The sequence below is a fragment of the Oncorhynchus masou genome, unplaced genomic scaffold (assembly GCF_036934945.1).
Source record: "Oncorhynchus masou masou isolate Uvic2021 unplaced genomic scaffold, UVic_Omas_1.1 unplaced_scaffold_3283, whole genome shotgun sequence".
Taxonomy (NCBI): Eukaryota; Metazoa; Chordata; class Actinopteri; order Salmoniformes; family Salmonidae; genus Oncorhynchus; species Oncorhynchus masou.
The window spans coordinates 1-26,399 of NW_027009696.1; the positions used below are offsets into that span (position 1 = coordinate 1).

At 44.2% G+C, this 26,399-nt stretch overlaps 1 protein-coding gene across 1 annotated transcript in view; it reads left to right on the forward strand.

The window, feature by feature from the left end:
• Nucleotides 1–3,858: 3,858 nt before the first annotated feature.
• Nucleotides 3,859–26,399, forward strand: part of LOC135534357 (cytoplasmic FMR1-interacting protein 1 homolog) — a gene marked incomplete at its 5' end in the record, with an annotated part of 34,884 nt that continues 12,343 nt past the window's right edge. The window contains 4 exons of the mRNA XM_064961380.1: nt 3,859–3,981; nt 9,239–9,364; nt 16,161–16,327; nt 16,447–16,594. Of these exons, the coding sequence (XP_064817452.1) occupies nt 3,859–3,981; nt 9,239–9,364; nt 16,161–16,327; nt 16,447–16,594 (564 nt within the window). The remainder of the gene's footprint in view (nt 3,982–9,238; nt 9,365–16,160; nt 16,328–16,446; nt 16,595–26,399) is intronic.

The following is a 26,399-nucleotide window of genomic DNA, read 5'->3' on the forward strand; positions in this document are numbered from 1 at the left end:
GGTCTTGTGCCCCGCTCCAGAGGGAATCTGTCAGAGTTCAGTCCGTTAGTAGTCACCATGGCATTTGGATGAGAGTATAGTGATTTGATCCATTTAATAAGATTTGAACGTTTCTAAGACTGAAAACAGAAAGCTCCATCCTGTCAAACGCCTTCTCAGCATCCAGTGAAGCCAGCAGGACAGGGGTCTTCTGTGCGTTTACTTGATCAATAATATCAAAAAGACGGTGAATGTTATCAGAAGAGTATCTGTCTCTAATAAATCCAGTTTGGTCCGCTTTTTGCATTATTTTGGGAAGACTTGTGTTTAGTCTTTTGGCAAGCAATTTGGTAATTATTTTATAGTCGAAATCCAACAAGCTTATAAGCCGGAAGGGACGAGCAGGATAGGGGTCCTTGTCCTTTTGAGCAACACTGTAATGCGAGCGGTGTGCATTGAGTCTGGGAGAACTCCGTTTCTGCAACAATCCTCCAGCATTGGCATGAAGATAGGGCGGAGCTGGGGCTTTGTAGAACTCTCTGAGGAATCCATCTGGGCCTGGGGACTTATTAGGTGGCATGGAGGTAATCGCCTCCAGGATCTCCTCAGGAGTGAAGGGGGAGTTGAGATCTTTTTGGTCGGTCTTTGATAGTTTAGGTAGCGAGATTCCCTCTAGGAAAGAGTGGAGTTCTGCCTCCGTGTGTTTTCTCTCAGAGGTTATAGTTTGCAGTAAAAATCATGAAAAGTTAAATTGATATTTTTTGGGTCGTATGTGACCTCGTCCTCTGCTGATCGGATAGCCATGATTGTACGCTCTGACTGATCCTTTTTTAATTGGTAAGCAAGCAATCTACTGGGCCTATTGCTATACTCATGGTATTTCTGTTTAGTAAAGAAAACCTTTTTTTTTATCTCCCGAGTGTAGTCCAAATTCAGTTTGGCTTTGGCTGCTTTAAGATGACTCCAGTAGGTGCTGTCTGGGGATGTATTCTTTCACAGCATTCCAGCTCCCTCTCAAGATCTAACCTGTGTGCTTCCATTGTGTTTTTCTTAGAGGAAGCATATGCGATTAGATGGCCTCTTAGTGTGGCTTTTGCAGCGTCCCACATTGTGGCCGGAGAAACAGGAGAATCTTTGTTGTCTTGTGTGTAGTTGTCTATCCATGTAGTTACCAATGTATGGAACGCTTTGATTGATAACATGGAGGTGTTGAATTTCCAGCTCTTTGACCTCAGGATGTTTCTGCAGAGGTCAAAGCGGAGGTGGACAAGGCGTGATCTGAAAGTGCTATGGGTCCGATTGTACATGTGGTTGAATTTTGAAACTCTTTGGGATAAAAATGTAATCTATACGGGAGTTGTTATGGACATTAGAGTAGTATGTATAGTCCATAGATGAGCTATTAGTCTCTCTCCAGATATCTATCAGTCTCTTTAGTAAGAGAGTTCAACATCTTTGCAGATCTAGGATTTGTGGTGGGGACTTGAGATGATTGGTCTAGGGTTGGGTTAAGGGTACAATTAAAGTCTCCGCCACCACACCAAAGGAGACACAATGCTCATTGAACAGGGTTATCATTTTTGACATGAAGGCAGGAGTATCTGTGTTAGGGGCGTATATGTTTAAGATAGTAATTGGTTGACCATATAGTTATCAAAATAAATCTCCCTCCGGATCAGATATGTTTTTGTCCATTATGAATGGAACATTTTTATGGATAAGTATGGCTGTGCCTCTACTGTTTGATTTGAAAGATGAGAAATACACCTCTCCCACCCAAGCTCTGCGGAGTTTGGCATGTTCAGCATCACAGAGATGTGTCTCTTGTAATAGCGCAATGTCTGCTTTTTCCTTTTTGAGAGCACGTTTTATTGCATGCCCTAGACCATGGCAGCTCCATGTCAATAGATTTAAGGTACTAGTCATCGTCTTCGAACAGTAATCGCACTTTAGTGCAAGTCATCGCTGGGTAAAAGTGGATAGTAGTTACAGCTGTGTTCACGTAAAAGGAAAATAAATGGTGTACATAAAATAATAATCTCTGAACACCCCAGCCGAGTTCCCAAACAACTCGACACATCCCGTTGGATCTATTACTCCCCCGCTCAGTCTCAATTCTGTGTTCTTGACCAGGTTACAGTTGTAAATGAGAACTTGTTCTCAACTGGCCTACCAGGTTAAATAAAGGTGAAATAAATAAAAAAATAAAATAAAATAAAATTGCCATAGATAAAATGCAATTGTGTTCATTGGCTGCAGCTTATGCCTGCCCATACCATGACCCCACTGGGGCATGGGGCACTATGTTGTCGTGGCGGAATCAGAATTATTTAGGTAACATTTATAAATAAAATGTTTTATTTATTTTATTGCATACTTAAGTGAGATATGTCATTAGAATGTCTATTTTTGGATAATACTGTTGGCCGGTTGCAGTTATCTGTTCTCTGTCAGGGTCAGTTACTTGGGCCGCAGAGAGGGGCGGAGTCAAGCTTGTCTTCATATGTAAACATATCTTTTAAACCATGTGAAGGGGTGATTGAGGGGAACCAATTATCTCTTGGCTCCACAATGTCTGTGTGCCAGTCACTGTGTCTCCGTGAGCTTGTCCAGAATGGGAGTGTCTAAAATGACAATTGATATATATCCTAATGTCTTGGTACTATGTTGTACCAAGAACGAGAAGTAGAACTTCGTTTTAGGAGAGCAAACTGAACGATAATTTATAGCTAATGCTGTCTGGCTATGGGATACTCCTCTCTCAAGTAAAGTCTTCCTTTGTAATGTTCCTAAGATCTGTTATTTGTCATGTGAGTTGAGATGGGTGTGTCTTGGCTATAAATGATACTAAGAACTGTTTTGTAAGGACTCTCAGAGAATTCATTTATAGACACGGAATTGATCTGAGAGTCACAGGGTTGTGATGGAGCTCATAATAATTAAAGATGGACTTTATGATAACTCTGACTTGTGTGGTGGTTTGGTCTCATGATTTGGTAAATACAGGAAATTTCCACTACAATGTTCACATCAGCGAACTGCCTGCCCACACGATGCCATACACGTGGTCTGCGGCCAGTTGGACGTACTGCCACATTCTCTAAAACGACATTGGAGGCAGCTTACGGTAGATAAATGAACATTCAATTATCTGGCAACAGCTCTGGTGGACATTCCTGCAGTCAGCATAACAATTGCTCAACTTGAGACGTTTGTGTGGCATTGTGCTATGTAACAAAACTGCACATTTTACAGTGGCCTTTTATTGTCCCCGGGACAAGGTGCACCTGTGTAGTGATCATGCTGTTTTATCAGCTTCTTGATATGCAACACCTGTCAGGTGGATGGATTATCTTGATAAAGGAGAAATATTCACTAACAGGGAGGTAATACAAATTTGTGCACAACATTTGGGAAATTTCTGGGATCTTTTATTTCAGCTCATGGAACATGGGACCAACACTTTATGCACAGCTGGAGCCCTGAGCTGGAGATATTTTATTTGGCACATCTTAGATAGTAACTTAAAGTTATAAGCAGTGGCGTTGCACTATGAGGCGAGGGTGCCATGAGCTTTAGGGCCCTCCCCAATAAAAGACACAAAACATGGGTTGTTGACAGTATTGAAAATCATACCGTGTATATTTCAGAATACCTCGGCATACAGTATACCGCCCAAGCCTAATGTCAAGTGTAACCTGTAATGTGAAGGGTTAGTTAACCTGTAATGTGAAGGGTTAGGGTTAGTTAAACTGTTATGTGAAGAGGTAGAGTTAGTTAACCTGTTATGTGAAGGGTTAGGGTTAGTTAACCTGTAAGGTGAAGGGTTATGGTTATGGTTAGTTAACCTCTTGTTCTAATAAAGGTGTCTCTCTCTAGGTGGTGACGGGATCCGGTCGTCAGGAGGCCCACAAGACAGACCATGAGTACAGGAAGCTGTTTGACTTGGCTCTGCAGGGGATGCAGCTACTGTCCCAGTGGAGCGCACACGTCATGGAAGTGGTGAGTGACCTCTAACCTTAACCCTGACCATAACCTGTTTAGAAAACTTTTGTGTTATGGCTTTTCAACCTCTGCCATATTGTGGATTCAGAGCTGTCTATCTAATAGAACATGTAAAGTGTGGTGTACCGCAGGGCAGCTCATTTGGCCCTCTACTCTTTTCACCAATAACTGGCATTAAACACAGCATGTGTGTCCATGTATGCTGATGATTCAACCATATACGCATCAGCAACCAAAGTTGTAGACCTCTGCTGAATCTGGTAACGAAGGCTGTTGAACAAGTTGAGGAGAGTAAATTTCATGGGGTTTTATCTGTCTTTTGTTGGACCCCAGTAAGACTATTTGTCGCAGTTGGCTAATGGGGATCTTAATAAATCAGATCAAACCCTAACCACACTTCATGGAAGTGGTGAGATCCTACATCCCAAGTGATGGTGCCTTTGACGACAAAGACTATAGTGGAGACGACCCTCACAGATAGAAACACCTGCCAGAGACTTACTATCAGGGTGGGCAAACTGATTTCTCTCCCATATCATCCCAGTTCACACTGTGACTACTGTCAGAGATGAAGAGGAAGAGAGAGCCCAAAATCTGTCTCCCTGCGGCAGGTGACGTTGTTTCGCAAGGAGTTTTTGTATGCAGGACAATTCCGGCGCCGACAGAGATGGCCGCCTCGCTTCGCGTTCCGATGAAACTATGGAGTTTTTGTTTTTTACGTGTTATTTCTTACATTGGTACCCCAGGTCATCTTAGGTTTCATTACATACAGTCGAGAAGAACTACTGAATATAAGAGCAGCGTCAACTCACCATCAGTACGACCAAGAATATGACTTTCGCGAAGCGGATCCTGTGTTCTGCCTTTCACCCAGGACAACGGAATGGATCCCAGCCGGCGACCCAAAAAAACGACTTCATAAAATAGGGAAACGAAGCGGTCTTCTGGTCAGATTCCGGAGACGGGCACATCGCGCACCACTCCCTAGCATACTTCTCGCCAATGTCCAGTCTCTTGACAACAAGGTTGATGAAATCCGAGCAAGGGTAGCATTCCAGAGGGACATCAGAGACTGTAACGTTCTTTGCTTCACGGAAACATGGCTCACTCGAGAGACGCTATCGGAGTCGGTGCAGCCAGCTGGTTTCTCCACGCATCGCGCCGACAGAAACAAACATCTTTCTGGTAAGAAGAAGGGCGGGGGCGTATGCTTTATGGTTAACGAGACGTGGTGTGGTCACAACAACATACAGGAACTTCCTTCTGTTCACCTGATTTAGAATTCCTCACATTCAAATGTCGACCGCATTATCTACCAAGGGAATTCTCTTCGATTATAATCACAGCCATATATATTCCCCCCCAAGCAGACACATCGATGGCTCTGAACAAACTTTATTTGACTCTTTGCAAACTGGAATCCACATATCCTGAGGCTGCATTCATTGTAGCTGGGGATTTTAACAAGGCTAATCTGAAAACAAGACTCCCTAAATTGTATCAGCATATCGATTGCGCAACCAGGGCTGGCAAAACTTTGGATCATTGCTATTCTAACTTCCGTGACGCATATAAGGCCCTGTCCCGCCCTCCTTTCGGAAAAGCTGACCACGACTCCATTTTGTTGATCCCTGCCTACAGACAGAAACTAAAACAAGAAGCTCCCATGCTGAGGTCTGTCCAACGCTGGTCCGACCAATCTGATTCCACACTCCATCACGTGGACTGGGATATGTTTCGTATTGCTTCAGACAACAACATTGACGAATACGCTGATTCGGTGTGCGAGTTCATTAGAACGTGCGTTGAAGATGTCGTTCCCATAGCAATGATTAAAACATTCCCAAACCAGGAACCGTGGATTGATGGCAGCATTCGCGTGAAACTGAAAGCACGAACCACTGCTTTTAATCAGGACAAGGTGACCGAAAACATGACCGAATACAAACAGTGCAGCTATTCCCTCCGCAAGGCAATCAAACAAGCTAAGCGTCAGTATAGCGACAAAGTAGAATCGCAATTCAACGGCTCAGACACAAGATGTATGTTGCAGGGTCTACAGTCAATCATGGATTACAAAAAGAAAACCAGCCCCGTCACGGACCAGGATGTCTTGCTCCCAGGCAGAGTAAATAACTTTTTTGCCCGCTTTGAGGACAATACAGTGCCACTGACACGGCCTGCAACGAAAACATGCGGACTCTCCTTCACTGCAGCCGAGGTGAGTAAAACATTTAAACGTGTTAACCCTCGCAAGGCTGCAGGCCCAGACGGCATCCCCAGCCGCGCCCTCAGAGCATGCGCAGACCAGCTGGCTGGTGTGTTTACGGACATATTCAATCAATCCCTATACCAGTCTGCTGTTCCCACATGCTTCAAGAGGGCCACCATTATTCCTGTTCCCAAGAAAGCTAAGGTAACTGAGCTAGACGACTACTGCCCCGTAGCACTCACTTCCGTCATCATGAAGTGCTTTGAGAGACGAGTCAAGGACCATATCACCTCCACCCTACCTGACACCCTAGACCCACTCCAATTTGCTTACCGCCCAAATAGGTCCACAGACGATGCAATCTCAACCACACTGCACACTGCCCTAACCCATCTGGACAAGAGGAATACCTATGTGAGAATGCTGTTCATCGACTACAGCTCGGCATTCAACACCATAGTACCCTCCAAGCTCGTCATCAAGCTCGAGACTCTGGGTCTCGACCCTGCCCTGTGCAACTGGGTACTGGACTTCCTGACGGGCCGCTCCCAGGTGGTGAGGGTAGGTAACAACATCTCCACCCCGCTGATCCTCAACACTGGGGCCCCACAAGGGTGCGTTCTGAGCCCTCTCCTGTACTCCCTGTTCACCCACGACTGCGTGGCCACGCACGCCTCCAACTCAATCATCAAGTCTGCGGACGAGGAATCAGCAGAGGGAACACCCCCCTATCCACATCGATGGAACAGTAGTGGAGAGGGTAGTAAGTTTTAAGTTCCTCTGCATACTCATCACAGACAAACTGAATTGGTCCACTTACACAGACAGCATTGTGAAGAAGGCGCAGCAGCGCCTCTTCAACCTCAGGAGGCTGAAGAAATTCGGCTTTTCACCAAAAGCACTCACAAACTTCTACAGATGCACAATCGAGAGCACCCTGTCGGGCTGTATCACCGCCTGGTACGGCAACTGCTATCACTAGCCACTTTAAACAATGCTACTTAATATAATGTTTACATAACCTACATTATTCATCTCATATGTATACGTATATACTGTACTGTATATCATCTACTGTATCTTTATGTAATACATGTATCACTAGCCACTTTAACTATGCCACTTTGTTTACATACTCATCTCATGTGTATATACTGTACTCGATACCATCTACTTTATCTTGCCAATGCTGCTCTGTACCATCACTCATTCATATATCTTTGTGTACATATTCTTTATCCCTTTACACCTGTGTCTATATGGCAGTAGTTTAGGAATTGTTAGTTAGATTACTCGTTGGTTATTACTGCGTTGTCGGAACTAGAAGCACAAGCATTTCGCTACACTCACATTAACATCTGCTAACCATGTGTATGTGACAAATACATTTGATTTGATTTGAGAGAGTGTCGAATTTGGCCAACAAACTGAATGGCTTATTTGATTGAATACAAGTTTAGTAAATCTTAAGTTGTTACGAGTTGATATACAGTAAGTGGGACACGTGAGATCCCGGAGTTATCTTGATGGCTATGCATATTCATGACATGAGGCTAGGCATGAGGCTTGGCATAGCATCTCTCTCCAATGAATACAGGCGGTTGATGTCAACAACCCTCATCGGATATTCAAAAACGGATTACAAAAATGAGGTATCCACCAATCCAAAGAAAGGATAGGCGAGACCGCCTTCCATGCTAGACAACCACTCTGATTTTTAGGGCGCAGAGACATCTTGTCAGTATATCCATAATCTTTCCTATTGCCCACAGTCTCTCCTCAAGGTCTTTAAACACAAAATATTTTTTTTCAGTTCTCTCTTTCTCTCTCTCTCTGTTCTTTCTCTCTTTCTTCTCTCTCTCTCTCTCTTTCTGCTCTTTCTCTCTCTCTCTCTTTCTCTCTTTCTGTTCTCTCTTTTGGCTCCACACTGACTCTGTACCGGTACCCCCTGTATATAACCTCCACATTGACTCTGTACTGGTACCCCCTGTATATAACCTCCACATTGACTCTGTACTGTAACACCCTGAATATAGCCTCCACATTGACTCTGTACCAGTACCCCCTGTTTATATCCTCCACATTAACTCTGTACCGTAACACCCTGTATATAGTCTCCACATTGATTCTGTACCGGTACCCCCTGTTTATAGCCTCCACATTGACTCTGTACCGGTACCCCCTGTATATAGCCTCCACATTGACTCTGTACCGGTACCCCCTGTCTATAGCCTCCACATTGACTCTGTTCCGTAACACCCTGTTTTCACCACCACATTGACTCTGTACCGTAATACCCTGTATATAGCCCCCACATTGACTCTGTACCGTAATACCCTGTATATAGCCTCCACATTGACTCTGTACCGTAATACCCTGTATATAGCCCCCACATTGACTCTGTACCATAATACCCTGTATATAGCCTCCACATTGACTCTGTACCGTAATACCCTGTATATAGCCCCCACATTGACTCTGTACCATAATACCCTGTATATAGCCTCCACATTGACTCTGTACTGTAATACCCTGTATATAGCCTCCACATTGACTCTGTACCGGTACCACCTGTATATAGCCTCCACATTGACTCTGTACCGTAATACCCTGTATATAGCCTCCACATTGACTCTGTACCGTAATACCCTGTATATAGTCTCCACATTGACTCTGTACCGTAACACCCTGTATATAGCCTCCACATTGACTCTGTACCGTAACACCCTGTACCGTAATACCCTGTATATAGCCTCCACATTGACTCTGTACCGTAATACCCTGTATATGGCCTCCACATTGACTCTGTACCGTAATATCCTGTATATAGCCCCACTATTGTTATTTACTGTTGCTCTTTAACTATTTGTTATTCTTATCTCTTACTTATTTTGTTGTTGGTATTTTCTTAACTGTATTGTTGGTTAAGTGATTGTAAGTAAGTGTTTCACTGTTGTATTCGGTGCATGTGACACCTTACATTTGTTTGGGATTTGATAATGTTGATGATGTTGATAATGATGAAGACAACTCTTCCTGCAGTACTCGTGGAAGCTGGTTCATCCAACGGATAAGTACTCCAACAAGGAGTGTCCTGACAACGCGGAGGAGTATGAACGAGCTACACGATACAACTACACCATTGAGGAGAAGTTTGCCCTTGTCGAGGTCAGATTACTACCTTTTCCCTCCACAATCTGTCTGTTGTCCAATCACCCTATTCTGGTCATTAACTAGCCTGGTCGTTACCTAGCCTGGTCGTTACCTAGCCTGGTCGTGTATCTGTTTCTGCTGTCTAACCAGCTGTTCTGGTCGTTACCTAGCCTGGTCGTTACCTAGCCTGGTCATTACCTAGCCTGGTCATTACCTAGCCTGGCCGTTACCTAGCCTGGTCCTGTATCTGTTTCTGCTGTCTAGCCAGCTGTTCTGGTCATTACCTAGCCTGGCCGTTACCTAGCCTGGCCGTTACCTAGCCTGGTCCTGTATCTGTTTCTGCTGTCTAGCCAGCTGTTCTGGTCATTACCTAGCCTGGTCATTACCTAGCCTGGTCATTACCTAACCTGGTCATTACCTAGCCTGGTCCTGTATCTGTTTCTGCTGTCTAGCCAGCTGTTCTGGTCATTACCTAGCCTGGTCGTTACCTCGCCTGGTCGTTACCTCGCCTGGTCCTGTATCTGTTTCTGCTGTCTAGCCAGCTGTTCTGGTCATTACCTAGCCTGGTCATTACCTATTCTGGTCGTTACCTAGCCTGGCCGTTACCTAGCCTGGTCGTTACCTAACCTGGTCATTAGCTAGCCTGGTCATTACCTAGCCTGGTCATTACCTAGCCTGGTCCCATATCTGTTTCTGCTGTCTAGCCAGCTGTTCTGGTCATTACCTAACCTGGTCATTACCTAGCCTGGTCCCATATCTGTTTCTGCTGTCTAGCCAGCTGTTCTGGTCATTACCTAGCCTGGTCGTTACCTAACCAGGTCATTACCTATTCTGGTCATTACCTAGCCTGGTCCCATATCTGTTTCTGCTGTCTTGCCAGCTGTTCTGGTCATTACCTAGCCTGGTCGTTACCTAGCCAGGTCATTACCTACTCTGGTCATTACCTAACCTGGTCATTACCTAGCCTGGTCCTATATCTGTTTCTGCTGTCTTGCCAGCTGTTCTGGTCATTACCTAGCCAGGTCATTACCTAGTCTGGTCATTACCTTGCCTGGTCGTTTCCTATTCTGGTCATTACCTAGCCTGGTCGTTACCTAGCCAGATCATTACCTATTCTGGTCATTACCTAGCCTGGTCATTACCTAAACTGGTCATTACCTAGCCTGGTCCCATATCTGTTTCTGCTGTCTAGCCAGCTGTTCTGGTCATTACCTATTCTGGTCATTACCTAGCCTGGTCATTACCTAACCTGGTCATTACCTAGCCTGGTCCCATATCTGTTTCTGCTGTCTTGCCAGCTGTTCTGATCATTACCTAGCCTGGTCGTTACCTAGCCAGGTCATTACCTACTCTGGTCATTACCTAACCTGGTCATTACCTAGCCTGATCATTGCCTATTCTGGTCATTACCTAACCTGGTCATTACCTATCCTGGTTGTTACCTAGCCTGGTCGGTCGTTACCTAGCCTGGTCGTTACCTAACCTGGTCGTTACCTAGCCTGGTCGTTACCTAGCCTGGTCATTACCTAGCCTGGTCATTACCTAGCCTGGTCCCATATCTGTTTCTGCTGTCGCGCCAACTGTCTGGTCATTACCTAACCTGGTCATTACCTAACCTGGTCATTACCTAACCTGGTCATGACCTATTCTGGTCATTACCTAACCTGGTCATTACCTAGCCTGGTCATTACCTAACCTGGTCATTACCTAGCCTGGTCATTACCTAGCCTGGTCATTACCTAGCCTGGTCCCATATCTGTTTCTGCTGTCGCGCCAACTGTCTGGTCATTACCTAACCTGGTCATTACCTATTCTGGTCATTACCTAGCCTGGTCATTACCTAACCTGGTCATTACCTAGCCTGGTCATTACTTAACCTGGTCCCTTCTGTGGTCCTAGGACTTCTATAGGAGTTGATGCTGATGAAACGAAGGGTTTATAAATGTATGTCTGAGGTGTGTTCGAGACTAACCGTGAGGTGGTCCTTCCCTCCAGGTGATGGCCATGATAAAGGGTTTATAAATGTATGTCTGAGGTGTGTTCCTGTCTCTAGGTGTGTTAGAGACTAACTAACCTGTCTCTAGGTGTGTTAGAGACTAACTAACCTGTCTCTAGGTGTGTTAGAGACTAACTGACCTGTCTCTAGGTGTGTTAGAGACTAACTGACCTGTCTCTAGGTGTGTTAGAGACTAACTAACCTGTCTCTAGGTGTGTTAGAGACTAACTGACCTGTCTCTAGGTGTGTTAGAGACTAACTGACCTGTCTCTAGGTGTGTTAGAGACTAACCGTGAAGTGGTCCCTCCCTCCAGGTGATGGCCATGATAAAGGGTTTATAAATGTATGTCTGAGGTGTGTTCCTGTCTCTAGGTGTGTTAGAGACTAACTAACCTGTCTCTAGGTGTGTTAGAGACTAACTAACCTGTCTCTAGGTGTGTTAGAGACTAACCGTGAGGTGGTCCCTCCCTCCAGGTGATGGCCATGATAAAGGGTTTATAAATGTATGTCTGAGGTGTGTTCCTGTCTCTAGGTGTGTTAGAGACTAACTAACCTGTCTCTAGGTGTGTTAGAGACTAACTAACCTGTCTCTAGGTGTGTTAGAGACTAACTGACCTGTCTCTAGGTGTGTTAGAGACTAACCGTGAGGTGGTCCCTCCCTCCAGGTCATGGCCATGATAAAGGGTTTATAAATGTATGTCTGAGGTGTGTTCCTGTCTCTAGGTGTGTTAGAGACTAACTGACCTGTCTCTAGGTGTGTTAGAGACTAACCGTGAGGTGGTCCCTCCCTCCAGGTGATGGCCATGATAAAGGGTTTATAAATGTATGTCTGAGGTGTGTTCCTGTCTCTAGGTGTGTTAGAGACTAACCTGTCTCTAGGTGTGTTAGAGACTAACTGACCTGTCTCTAGGTGTGTTAGAGACAAACTGACCTGTCTCTAGGTGTGTTAGAGACTAACTGACCTGTCTCTAGGTGTGTTAGAGACTAACTAACCTGTCTCCAGGTGTGTTAGACTAATTGACCTGTCTCTAGGTGTGTTAGAGACAAACTGACCTGTCTCTAGGTGTGTTAGAGACTAACTGACCTGTCTCTAGGTGTGTTAGAGACTAACTAACCTGTCTCCAGGTGTGTTAGACTAATTGACCTGTCTCTAGGTGTGTTAGAGACTAACCGTGAGGTGGTCCCTCCCTCCAGGTGATGGCCATGATAAAGGGTTTATAAATGTATGTCTGAGGTGTGTTCCTGTCTCTAGGTGTGTTAGAGACTAACTGACCTGTCTCTAGGTGTGTTAGAGACTAACTAACCTGTCTCTAGGTGTGTTAGAGACTAACTAACCTGTCTCTAGGTGTGTTAGAGACTAACCGTGAGGTGGTCCCTCCCACCAGGTGATGGCCATGATAAAGGGTTTATAAATGTATGTCTGAGGTGTGTTCCTGTCTCTAGGTGTGTTAGAGACTAACTAACCTGTCTCTAGGTGTGTTAGAGACTAACTGACCTGTCTCTAGGTGTGTTAGAGACTAACTGACCTGTCTCTAGGTGTGTTAGAGACTAACTGACCTGTCTCTAGGTGTGTTAGAGACTAATTGACCTGTCTCTAGGTGTGTTAGAGACTAACCGTGAGGTGGTCCCTCCCTCCAGGTGATGGCCATGATAAAGGGTTTATAAATGTATGTCTGAGGTGTGTTCCTGTCTCTAGGTGTGTTAGAGACTAACTAACCTGTCTCTAGGTGTGTTAGAGACTAACTGACCTGTCTCTAGGTGTGTTAGAGACTAACTAACCTGTCTCCAGGTGTGTTAGACTAATTGACCTGTCTCTAGGTGTGTTAGAGACTAACCGTGAGGTGGTCCCTCCCTCCAGGTGATGGCCATGATAAAGGGTTTATAAATGTATGTCTGAGGTGTGTTCCTGTCTCTAGGTGTGTTAGAGACTAACCTGTCTCTAGGTGTGTTAGAGACTAACTGACCTGTCTCTAGGTGTGTTAGAGACAAACTGACCTGTCTCTAGGTGTGTTAGAGACTAACTGACCTGTCTCTAGGTGTGTTAGAGACTAACTAACCTGTCTCCAGGTGTGTTAGACTAATTGACCTGTCTCTAGGTGTGTTAGAGACTAACTAACCTGTCTCCAGGTGTGTTAGACTAATTGACCTGTCTCTAGGTGTGTTAGAGACAAACTGACCTGTCTCTAGGTGTGTTAGAGACTAACTGACCTGTCTCTAGGTGTGTTAGAGACTAACTAACCTGTCTCCAGGTGTGTTAGACTAATTGACCTGTCTCTAGGTGTGTTAGAGACTAACCGTGAGGTGGTCCCTCCCTCCAGGTGATGGCCATGATAAAGGGTTTATAAATGTATGTCTGAGGTGTGTTCCTGTCTCTAGGTGTGTTAGAGACTAACTGACCTGTCTCTAGGTGTGTTAGAGACTAACTAACCTGTCTCTAGGTGTGTTAGAGACAAACTGACCTGTCTCTAGGTGTGTTAGAGACTAACTGACCTGTCTCTAGGTGTGTTAGAGACTAACTAACCTGTCTCTAGGTGTGTTAGAGACTAACTAACCTGTCTCTAGGTGTGTTAGAGACTAACCGTGAGGTGGTCCCTCCCACCAGGTGATGGCCATGATAAAGGGTTTATAAATGTATGTCTGAGGTGTGTTCCTGTCTCTAGGTGTGTTAGAGACTAACTAACCTGTCTCTAGGTGTGTTAGAGACTAACTGACCTGTCTCTAGGTGTGTTAGAGACTAACTGACCTGTCTCTAGGTGTGTTAGAGACTAACTGACCTGTCTCTAGGTGTGTTAGAGACTAATTGACCTGTCTCTAGGTGTGTTAGAGACTAACCGTGAGGTGGTCCCTCCCTCCAGGTGATGGCCATGATAAAGGGTTTATAAATGTATGTCTGAGGTGTGTTCCTGTCTCTAGGTGTGTTAGAGACTAACTAACCTGTCTCTAGGTGTGTTAGAGACTAACCGTGAGGTGGTCCCTCCCTCCAGGTGATGGCCATGATAAAGGGTTTATAAATGTATGTCTGAGGTGTGTTCCTGTCTCTAGGTGTGTTAGAGACTAACTAACTTGTCTCTAGGTGTGTTAGAGACTAACTGACCTGTCTCTAGGTGTGTTAGAGACTAACCGTGAGGTGGTCCCTCCCTCCAGGTGATGGCCATGATAAAGGGTTTATAAATGTATGTCTGAGGTGTGTTCCTGTCTCTAGGTGTGTTAGAGACTAACTAACCTGTCTCTAGGTGTGTTAGAGACTAACTGACCTGTCTCTAGGTGTGTTAGAGACTAACTAACCTGTCTCTAGGTGTGTTAGAGACTAACTGACCTGTCTCTAGGTGTGTTAGAGACTAACCGTGAGGTGGTCCCTCCCTCCAGGTGATGGCCATGATAAAGGGTTTATAAATGTATGTCTGAGGTGTGTTCCTGTCTCTAGGTGTGTTAGAGACTAATTGACCTGTCTCTAGGTGTGTTAGAGACTAACCGTGAGGTGGTCCCTCCCTCCAGGTGATGGCCATGATAAAGGGTTTATAAATGTATGTCTGAGGTGTGTTCCTGTCTCTAGGTGTGTTAGAGACTAACTAACCTGTCTCTAGGTGTGTTAGAGACTAACTGACCTGTCTCTAGGTGTGTTAGAGACTAACTAACCTGTCTCTAGGTGTGTTAGAGACTAACTAACCTGTCTCTAGGTGTGTTAGAGACTAACTGACCTGTCTCTAGGTGTGTTAGAGACTAACTGACCTGTCTCTAGGTGTGTTAGAGACTAACTAACCTGTCTCTAGGTGTGTTAGAGACTAACTAACCTGTCTCTAGGTGTGTTAGAGACTAACTGACCTGTCTCTAGGTGTGTTAGAGACTAACCGTGAGGTGGTCCCTCCCTCCAGGTGATGGCCATGATAAAGGGTTTATAAATGTATGTCTGAGGTGTGTTCCTGTCTCTAGGTGTGTTAGAGACTAACTAACCTGTCTCTAGGTGTGTTAGAGACTAACTAACCTGTCTCTAGGTGTGTTAGAGACTAACTAACCTGTCTCCAGGTGTGTTAGACTAATTGACCTGTCTCTAGGTGTGTTAGAGACTAACCGTGAGGTGGTCCCTCCCTCCAGGTGATGGCCATGATAAAGGGTTTATAAATGTATGTCTGAGGTGTGTTCCTGTCTCTAGGTGTGTTAGAGACTAACTAACCTGTCTCTAGGTGTGTTAGAGACTAACTGACCTGTCTCTAGGTGTGTTAGAGACTAACTAACCTGTCTCCAGGTGTGTTAGACTAATTGACCTGTCTCTAGGTGTGTTAGAGACTAACCGTGAGTGGTCCCTCCCTCCAGGTGATGGCCATGATAAAGGGTTTATAAATGTATGTCTGAGGTGTGTTCCTGTCTCTAGGTGTGTTAGAGACTAACTAACCTGTCTCTAGGTGTGTTAGACTAACTGACCTGTCTCTAGGTGTGTTAGAGACTAACTGACCTGTCTCTAGGTGTGTTAGAGACTAACTAACCTGTCTCTAGGTGTGTTAGAGACTAACTGACCTGTCTCTAGGTGTGTTAGAGACTAACTGACCTGTCTCTAGGTGTGTTAGAGACTAACTAACCTGTCTCTAGGTGTGTTAGAGACTAACTAACCTGTCTCTAGGTGTGTTAGAGACTAACTGACCTGTCTCTAGGTGTGTTAGAGACTAACCGTGAGGTGGTCCCTCCCACCAGGTGATGGCCATGATAAAGGGTTTATAAATGTATGTCTGAGGTGTGTTCCTGTCTCTAGGTGTGTTAGAGACTAACTAACCTGTCTCTAGGTGTGTTAGAGACTAACCGTGAGGTGGTCCCTCCCTCCAGGTGATGGCCATGATAAAGGGTTTACAGGTCCTGATGGGTCGTATGGAGTCAGTGTTTAACCACGCTATCCGCCACACCATCTACTCGGCCCTGCAGGACTTCGCCCAGCTCACCCTGAGAGACCCGCTACGGCAGGCCATCAAGAAGAAGAAGAGCGTGGTGCAGAGGTACTACAGAACACACAGGACCGCACAAAACATACCTGCTTTATCATCTCCAGTGTCAGTGTCAAACCCCTGATGTGAACTGAGAGTTTTTCATGTATGTGGTGCTGTTCTCTACCCAGTGTCCTGCAGGCCATCAGGAAGACCATCTGTGATTGGGAGACAGGGCGTGAGCCCCACAATGACCCTGCCCTGCGAGGAGAGAAAGACCCCAAGGGAGGCTTTGACATCAAGGTCCCCCGCCGTGCCGTCGGCCCCTCCAGCACCCAGGTCTGTCACCGCTCTCTGTCTGAGATTACTACTACAGACAGCCATCGCTGTAACCTGACTCACACGTTGTCTCCTTTTTACGATCACAGCCTCCTATCCTTGTCATATCATGACGTCATAACATCGTCGTTCTCACAGTGCCTATATATATATATATATATATTATTATTTTTTACCTTTATTTAACTAGGAGAGTCAGTAAAGAACAAATTCTTATTTTCAATGACGGCCTAGGAACAGTGGGTTAACTGCCTGTTCAGGGGCAGAACGACAGATTTGTACCTTGTCAGCTCGGGGGTTTGAACTTGCAACCTTTCGGTTACTAGTCGGTTATATAACCTAAACTGTAATCTGGCGGAAAATGTATCAACTGTACCATAGCATTAGCTTTTTCTAGATCACTAATGATCTGTTATGTTATAAATGACAGTTATCAGCCCAGTCCTGTCTTCTAGGAGTACATCACTAATGATCTGTTATGTTATAAATGACAGTTATCAGCCCAGTCCTGTCTTCTAGGAGTACATCACTAATGATCTGTTATGTTATAAATGACAGTTATCAGCCCAGTCCTGCCTTCTAGGAGTACATCACTAATGATCTGTTATGTTATAAATGACAGTTATCAGCCCAGTCCTGTCTTCTAGGAGTACATCACTAATGATCTGTTATGTTATAAATGACAGTTATCAGCCCAGTCCTGTCTTCTAGGAGTACATCACTAATGATCTGTTATGTTATAAATGACAGTTATCAGCCCAGTCCTGTCGTCTAGGAGTACATCACTAATGATCTGTTATGTTATAAATGACAGTTATCAGCCCAGTCCTGTCTTCTAGGAGTACATCACTAATGATCTGTTATGTTATAAATGACAGTTATCAGCCCAGTCCTGCCTTCTAGGAGTACATCACTAATGATCTGTTATGTTATAAATGACAGTTATCAGCCCAGTCCTGTCTTCTAGGAGTACATCACTAATGATCTGTTATGTTATAAATGACAGTTATCAGCCCAGTCCTGTCTTCTAGGAGTACATCACTAATGATCTGTTATGTTATAAATGACAGTTATCAGCCCAGTCCTGTCTTCTAGGAGTACATCACTAATGATCTGTTATGTTATAAATGACAGTTATCAGCCCAGTCCTGTCGTCTAGGAGTACATCACTAATGATCTGTTATGTTATAAATGACAGTTATCAGCCCAGTCCTGTCTTCTAGGAGTACATCACTAATGATCTGTTATGTTATAAATGACAGTTATCAGCCCAGTCCTGTCTTCTAGGAGTACATCACTAATGATCTGTTATGTTATAAATGACAGTTATCAGCCCAGTCCTGTCTTCTAGGAGTACATCACTAATGATCTGTTATGTTATAAATGACAGTTATCAGCCCAGTCCTGCCTTCTAGGAGTACATCACTAATGATCTGTTATGTTATAAATGACAGTTATCAGCCCAGTCCTGTCTTCTAGAGTACATCACTAATGATCTGTTATGTTATAAATGACAGTTATCAGCCCAGTCCTGTCGTCTAGGAGTACATCACTAATGATCTGTTATGTTATAAATGACAGTTATCAGCCCAGTCCTGTCTTCTAGGAGTACATCACTAATGATCTGTTATGTTATAAATGACAGTTATCAGCCCAGTCCTGTCTTCTAGGAGTACATCACTAATGATCTGTTATGTTATAAATGACAGTTATCAGCCCAGTCCTGTCTTCTAGGAGTACATCACTAATGATCTGTTATGTTATAAATGACAGTTATCAGCCCAGTCCTGTCTTCTAGGAGTACATCACTAATGATCTGTTATGTTATAAATGACAGTTATCAGCCCAGTCCTGTCTTCTAGGAGTACATCACTAATGATCTGTTATGTTATAAATGACAGTTATCAGCCCAGTCCTGTCTTCTAGGAGTACATCACTAATGATCTGTTATGTTATAAATGACAGTTATCAGTCCAGTCCTGTCTTCTAGGAGTACATCACTAATGATCTGTTATGTTATAAATGACAGTTATCAGCCCAGTCCTGTCTTCTAGGAGTACATCACTAATGATCTGTTATGTTATAAATGACAGTTATCAGCCCAGTCCTGTCTTCTAGGAGTACATCACTAATGATCTGTTATGTTATAAATGACAGTTATCAGCCCAGTCCTGTCTTCTAGGAGTACATCACTAATGATCTGTTATGTTATAAATGACAGTTATCAGCCCAGTCCTGTCGTCTAGGAGTACATCACTAATGATCTGTTATGTTATAAATGACAGACATCAGCCCAGTCCTGTCTTCTAGGAGTACATCACTAATGATCTGTTATGTTATAAATGACAGTTATCAGCCCAGTCCTGCCTTCTAGGAGTACATCACTAATGATCTGTTATGTTATAAATGACAGTTATCAGCCCAGTCCTGTCTTCTAGGAGTACATCACTAATGATCTGTTATGTTATAAATGACAGTTATCAGCCCAGTCCTGTCTTCTAGGAGTACATCACTAATGATCTGTTATGTTATAAATGACAGTTATCAGCCCAGTCCTGTCTTCTAGGAGTACATCACTAATGATCTGTTATGTTATAAATGACAGTTATCAGCCCAGTCCTGTCTTCTAGGAGTACATCACTAATGATCTGTTATGTTATAAATGACAGTTATCAGCCCAGTCCTGTCTTCTAGGAGTACATCACTAATGATCTGTTATGTTATAAATGACAGTTATCAGCCCAGTCCTGTCTTCTAGGAGTACATCACTAATGATCTGTTATGTTATAAATGACAGTTATCAGCCCAGTCCTGTCTTCTAGGAGTACATCACTAATGATCTGTTATGTTATAAATGACAGTTATCAGCCCAGTCCTGCCTTCTAGGAGTACATCACTAATGATCTGTTATGTTATAAATGACAGTTATCAGCCCAGTCCTGTCTTCTAGGAGTACATCACTAATGATCTGTTATGTTATAAATGACAGTTATCAGCCCAGTCCTGTCTTCTAGGAGTACATCACTAATGATCTGTTATGTTATAAATGACAGTTATCAGCCCAGTCCTGCCTTCTAGGAGTACATCACTAATGATCTGTTATGTTATAAATGACAGTTATCAGCCCAGTCCTGTCTTCTAGGAGTACATCACTAATGATCTGTTATGTTATAAATGACAGTTATCAGCCCAGTCCTGTCTTCTAGGAGTACATCACTAATGATCTGTTATGTTATAAATGACAGTTATCAGCCCAGTCCTGCCTTCTAGGAGTACATCACTAATGATCTGTTATGTTATAAATGACAGTTATCAGCCCAGTCCTGTCTTCTAGGAGTACATCACTAATGATCTGTTATGTTATAAATGACAGTTATCAGCCCAGTCCTGTCTTCTAGGAGTACATCACTAATGATCTGTTATGTTATAAATGACAGTTATCAGCCCAGTCCTGTCTTCTAGGAGTACATCACTAATGATCTGTTATGTTATAAATGACAGTTATCAGCCCAGTCCTGTCTTCTAGGAGTACATCACTAATGATCTGTTATGTTATAAATGACAGTTATCAGCCCAGTCCTGCCTTCTAGGAGTACATCACTAATGATCTGTTATGTTATAAATGACAGTTATCAGCCCAGTCCTGTCTTCTAGGAGTACATCACTAATGATCTGTTATGTTATAAATGACAGTTATCAGCCCAGTCCTGTCTTCTAGGAGTACATCACTAATGATCTGTTATGTTATAAATGACAGTTATCAGCCCAGTCCTGTCTTCTAGGAGTACATCACTAATGATCTGTTATGTTATAAATGACAGTTATCAGCCCAGTCCTGTCTTCTAGGAGTACATCACTAATGATCTGTTATGTTATAAATGACAGTTATCAGCCCAGTCCTGCCTTCTAGGAGTACATCACTAACCTCCGTTCTAAAGAGAGTGAACCCAGCTAGCACATAGCGTTCTGAGAACCATGTTTCTCAGAGCTTGGTGAGAACGTGAGTGTCGATGATTATTTGGCATAGAACCTTCCCACAACTTTCTGGGAAGGGTGCAGGATAGTTGCTTGGCTTTGGAACATTTTCAACACATTTAAGGAACTAAACATTTTTTTTATCCTACATTTCCAGACACTAGTTCCTCCATGGAATGAGTTTGACACCCCTGCTTTAACAGAACGTTTCCTAAAAGTTCAAACATGGTTACATTTAATTTAAACTTTGATAATGTTTTAGGAAAGTTCTCCAACTGTTTTGACATTGGGAATGTTTTCAAATAGTGTCAGGACCCGGTTACGAACCTGGGTCTCCGGAGTGAGAAACAGTCACTTAACCAACTGAGCCACGAATAGTCAGCAGAACCCAGAAGATGAGGCAGACACAGCAGTACTTAAGACGGTGTATTTAATAAAGTAAAAAGGAGAAGTCCTTCAATACAAAAATGGCAAATCCAAAAGGTGGTAGGAATAGCACAAAAAGCCTCAAGAGATACTCAAAAACAAAAACAGAATTCCACAAGAGCATCCACCGGAATCGACAAGAATACACAGAACACTAGGGCTGGGTGCTAACATACAAACACAGAGCACAGAACTGAGGGAAACTAAGGGTTTAAATACAATCAGGGGAAACGAGGCACAGGTGCAAATAATAATGGGGAACAAGGGAAAAAACATAAGGTCAAAAAGCACAATGGGGGCATCTAGTGACCAAAACCCGGAACAACCCTGGCCAAATCCTGACAAATAGTTCGGAGAACGTTAAGAAACAACGTTGTTCTGTGCGAATATCAGTACTTCCTCATCACGCTTCCTAAAGGTTTCCTTATGGTTCTTTTTAAAGTCATGTTCTCAAATAGTTCGGAGTGCAACCCAAAAATACATTTTCCTAGAACAGGCAAAATGTTCACTTCTGTTCTCAAAACATTTAAAAAACCTGTCAGGAAACTTATGGCTTCATTCCCACAATCAATGTCAAACCAAAAACATACGTTTCCACAACTTCCAAGCTGGGAGAGCTCTATGCAACGGGTGTTGATCCAGCCTGAAGCCATGTTATTTCTCGCTACACTTTGAAGCAGTCTAACGTAATCAAATCTAATGTATTTATAAAGCCCTGTCACAACTTCCTCCGAAGTCGGTTCCTCTCCTTGTTCGGGTGGTGGTCGGCGTCACCGGGCTTCTAGCCATCGTTCCACTTTTCATTTTCCATTTGTTTTGTCTTGTTTTCCTACACACCTGGTTCTCATTCCCTCATTACATGTTGTGTATTTAACCCTCTGTTCCCCCCATGTCTTTGTGTGGGGTTGTTTGCTGTAAGTGCTTGTGCACATGTTGACTGGTGCACGTCGGGTTTTGTATCCATGTTGGTTATTTCTTTATGCCGTTGAAATTAAACTGTTCCGGCTATCACCTAGTTATCACCTAGTTATCACCTAGTTATCACCTAGTTATCGGCTAGTTACCGCCTAGTCAGTCATCGTTATCATAGTCATTAGTTATCGCCTAGTTATCGCCTAGTTAGCGCATAGTTATCACCTAGTTATCACCTAGTTATCACCTAGTTGTCACCTATTTGTCACCTAGTTATCACCTAGTTATTACCTAGTTAACACATAGTTATCACCTAGTTATTACCTAGTTATTACCTAGTTAGCACCTAGTTATCACCTAGTTAGCACCTAGTTAGCACCTAGTTATCACCTAGTTCTGCTCTCCTGTGTCTGCCACCAGTTACACACCCCTTTACAGAGTCTTGTTTCACTGCCACCAGTTACACAGTTACCCCTTTACAGAGTCTTGTTTCACTGCCACCAGTTACACACCCTTTACAGAGTCTTGTTTCACTGCCACACACCCCTTTACAGAGTCTTGTTTCACTGCCACCAGTTACACACCCGTTTACAGAGTCTTGTTTCACTGCCACCAGTTACACACCCATTTACAGAGTCTTGTTTCACTGCCACCAGTTACACACCCCTTTACAGAGTCTTGTTTCACTGTTACCACCAGTTACACCCCCCATTTACAGAGTCTTGTTTCACTGCCACCAGTTACACCCCTTTACAGAGTCTTGTTTCACTGCCACCAGTTACACACCCCTTTACAGAGTCTTGTTTCTGCCACCAGTTACACACCCCTTTACAGAGTCTTGTTTCACTGCCACCAGTTACACACCCCTTTACAGAGTCTTGTTTCACTGCCACCAGTTACACACCCCTTTACAGAGTCTTGTTTCACTGCCACCAGTTACACACCCCTTTACAGAGTCTTGTTTCACTGCCACCAGTTACACACCCTTTACAGAGTCTTGTTTCACTGCCACCAGTTACACACCCATTTACAGAGTCTTGTTTCACTGCCACCAGTTACACACCCTTTACAGAGTCTTGTTTCACTGCCACCAGTTACACCCCTTTACAGAGTCTTGTTTCACTGCCACCAGTTACACCCCTTTACAGAGTCTTGTTTCACTGCCACCAGTTACACACCCCCTTTACAGAGTCTTGTTTCACTGCTACCAGTTACACACCCCTTTACAGAGTCTTGCTTCACTGCAACACACCCCTTTACAGAGTCTTGTTTCACTGCTACCAGTTACACACCCCTTTACAGAGTCTTGTTTCACTGCCACCAGTTACACACCCTTTACAGAGTCTTGTTTCACTGCTACCAGTTACACACCATTTACAGAGTCTTGTTTCACTGCCACCAGTTACACACCCATTTACAGAGTCTTGTTTCACTGCCACGGTTACACACCCCTTTACAGAGTCTTGTTTCACTGCCACCAGTTACACACCCTTTACAGAGTCTTGTTGCAACACACCCTTTACACTGCCACCAGTTACACACCCCTTTACAGAGTCTTGTTTCACTGCCACCAGTTACACCCCCTTTACAGAGTCTTGTTTCACTGCCACCAGTTACACACCCCTTTACAGAGTCTTGTTTCACTGCCACCAGTTACACACCCTTTACAGAGTCTTGTTTCACTGCCACCAGTTACACACCCCTTTACAGAGTCTTGTTTCACTGCCACCAGTTACACACCCCTTTACAGAGTCTTGTTTCACTGCCTGCCACACAGTTACACCCCTTTACAGAGTCTTGTTTCACTGCCACCAGTTACACACCCCTTTACAGAGTCTTGTTTCACTGCTACCAGTTACACACCCCTTTACAGAGTCTTGCTTCACTGCAACACACCCCTTTACAGAGTCTTGTTTCACTGCTACCAGTTACACACCCCTTTACAGAGTCTTGTTTCACTGCCACCAGTTACACACCCCTTTACAGAGTCTTGTTTCACTGCTACCAGTTACACACCCATTTACAGAGTCTTGTTACAACACCCCTCACTGCCACCAGTTACACCCCCTTTACAGAGTCTTGTTTCACTGCCACCAGTTACACACCCTTTTACAGAGTCTTGTTTCACTGCCACCAGTTACACCCCCTTTACAGAGTCTTGTTTCACTGCCACCAGTTACACACCCCTTTACAGAGTCGTGTTTCACTGCCACCAGTTACACACCCCTTTACAGAGTCTTGTTTCACTGCCACCAGTTACACACCCCTTTACAGAGTCTTGTTTCACTGCCACCAGTTACACACCCCTTTACAGAGTCTTGTTTCACTGCCACCAGTTACACACCCATTTACAGAGTCTTGTTTCACTGCCACCAGTTACACACCCCTTTACAGAGTCTTGTTTCACTGCCACACACCCCTTTACAGAGTCTTGTTTCACTGCCACCAGTTACACCCCTTTACAGAGTCTTGTTTCACTGCCACCAGTTACACACCCCTTTACAGAGTCTTGTTTCACTGCCACCAGTTACACACCTTTACAGAGTCTTGTTTCACTGCCACCAGTTACACACCCCTTTACAGAGTCTTGTTTCACTGCCACCAGTTACACACCCCTTTACAGAGTCTTGTTTCACTGCCACCAGTTACACACCCCTTTACAGAGTCTTGTTTCACTGCCACCAGTTACACACCCCTTTACAGAGTCTTGTTTCACTGCCACCAGTTACACACCCATTTACAGAGTCTTGTTTCACTGCCACCAGTTACACCCCTTTACAGAGTCTTGTTTCACTGCCACCAGTTACACACCCCTTTACAGAGTCTTGTTTCACTGCCACCAGTTACACCCCTTTACAGAGTCTTGTTTCACTGCCACCAGTTACACACCCTTTACAGAGTCTTGTTTCACTGCCACCAGTTACACACCCCTTTACAGAGTCTTGTTTCACTGCCACCAGTTACACCCATTTACAGAGTCTTGTTTCACTGCCACCACACCCCTTTACAGAGTCTTGTTTCACTGCCACCAGTCTTGTTTCACTGCCACCAGTTACACCCCTTTACAGAGTCTTGTTTCACTGCCACCAGTTACACACCCATTTACAGAGTCTTGTTTCACTGCCACCAGTTACACCCCCTTTACAGAGTCTTGTTTCACTGCCACCAGTTACACACCCTTTACAGAGTCTTGTTTCACTGCCACCAGTTACACACCCCTTTACAGAGTCTTGTTTCACTGCCACCAGTTACACACCCCTTTACAGAGTCTTGTTTCACTGCCACCAGTTACACACCCCTTTACAGAGTCTTGTTTCACTGCCACCAGTTACACACCCCTTTACAGAGTCTTGTTTCACTGCCACCAGTTACACACCCCTTTACAGAGTCTTGTTTCACTGCCACCAATTACACACCCCTTTACAGAGTCTTGTTTCACTGCCACCAGTTACACAAAACCCCTTTACAGAGTCTTGTTTCACTGCCACCAGTTACACACCCATTTACAGAGTCTTGTTTCACTGCCACCAGTTACACACCCCTTTACAGAGTCTTGTTTCACTGCCACCAGTTACACACCCCTTTACAGAGTCTTGTTTCACTGCCACCAGTTACACACCCCTTTACAGAGTCTTGTTTCACTGCCACCAGTTACACACCCCTTTACAGAGTCTTGTTTCACTGCTACCAGTTACACACCCCTTTACAGAGTCTTGCTTCACTGCAACACACCCCTTTACAGAGTCTTGTTTCACTGCTACCAGTTACACACCCCTTTACAGAGTCTTGTTTCACTGCCACCAGTTACACACCCCTTTACAGAGTCTTGTTTCACTGCTACCAGTTACACACCCATTTACAGAGTCTTGTTTCACTGCCACCAGTTACACACCCATTTACAGAGTCTTGTTTCACTGCCACCGGTTACACCCCTTTACAGAGTCTTGTTTCACTGCCACCAGTTACACACCCCTTTACAGAGTCTTGTTTCACTGCCACCAGTTACACCCCTTTACAGAGTCTTGTTTCACTGCCACCAGTTACACACCCCTTTACAGAGTCTGTTTCACTGCCACCAGTTACACCCCTTTACAGAGTCTTGTTTCACTGCCACCAGTTACACACCCCTTTACAGAGTCTTGTTTCACTGCCACCAGTTACACACCCCTTTACAGAGTCTTGTTTCACTGCCACCAGTTACACCCCTTTACAGAGTCTTGTTTCACTGCCACCAGTTACACACCCCTTTACAGAGTCTTGTTTCACTGCTACCAGTTACACACCCCTTTACAGAGTCTTGCTTCACTGCAACACACCCCTTTACAGAGTCTTGTTTCACTGCTACCAGTTACACACCCTTTACAGAGTCTTGTTTCACTGCCACCAGTTACACACCCTTTACAGAGTCTTGTTTCACTGCTACCAGTTACACACCCATTTACAGAGTCTTGTTTCACTGCCACCAGTTACACACCCATTTACAGAGTCTTGT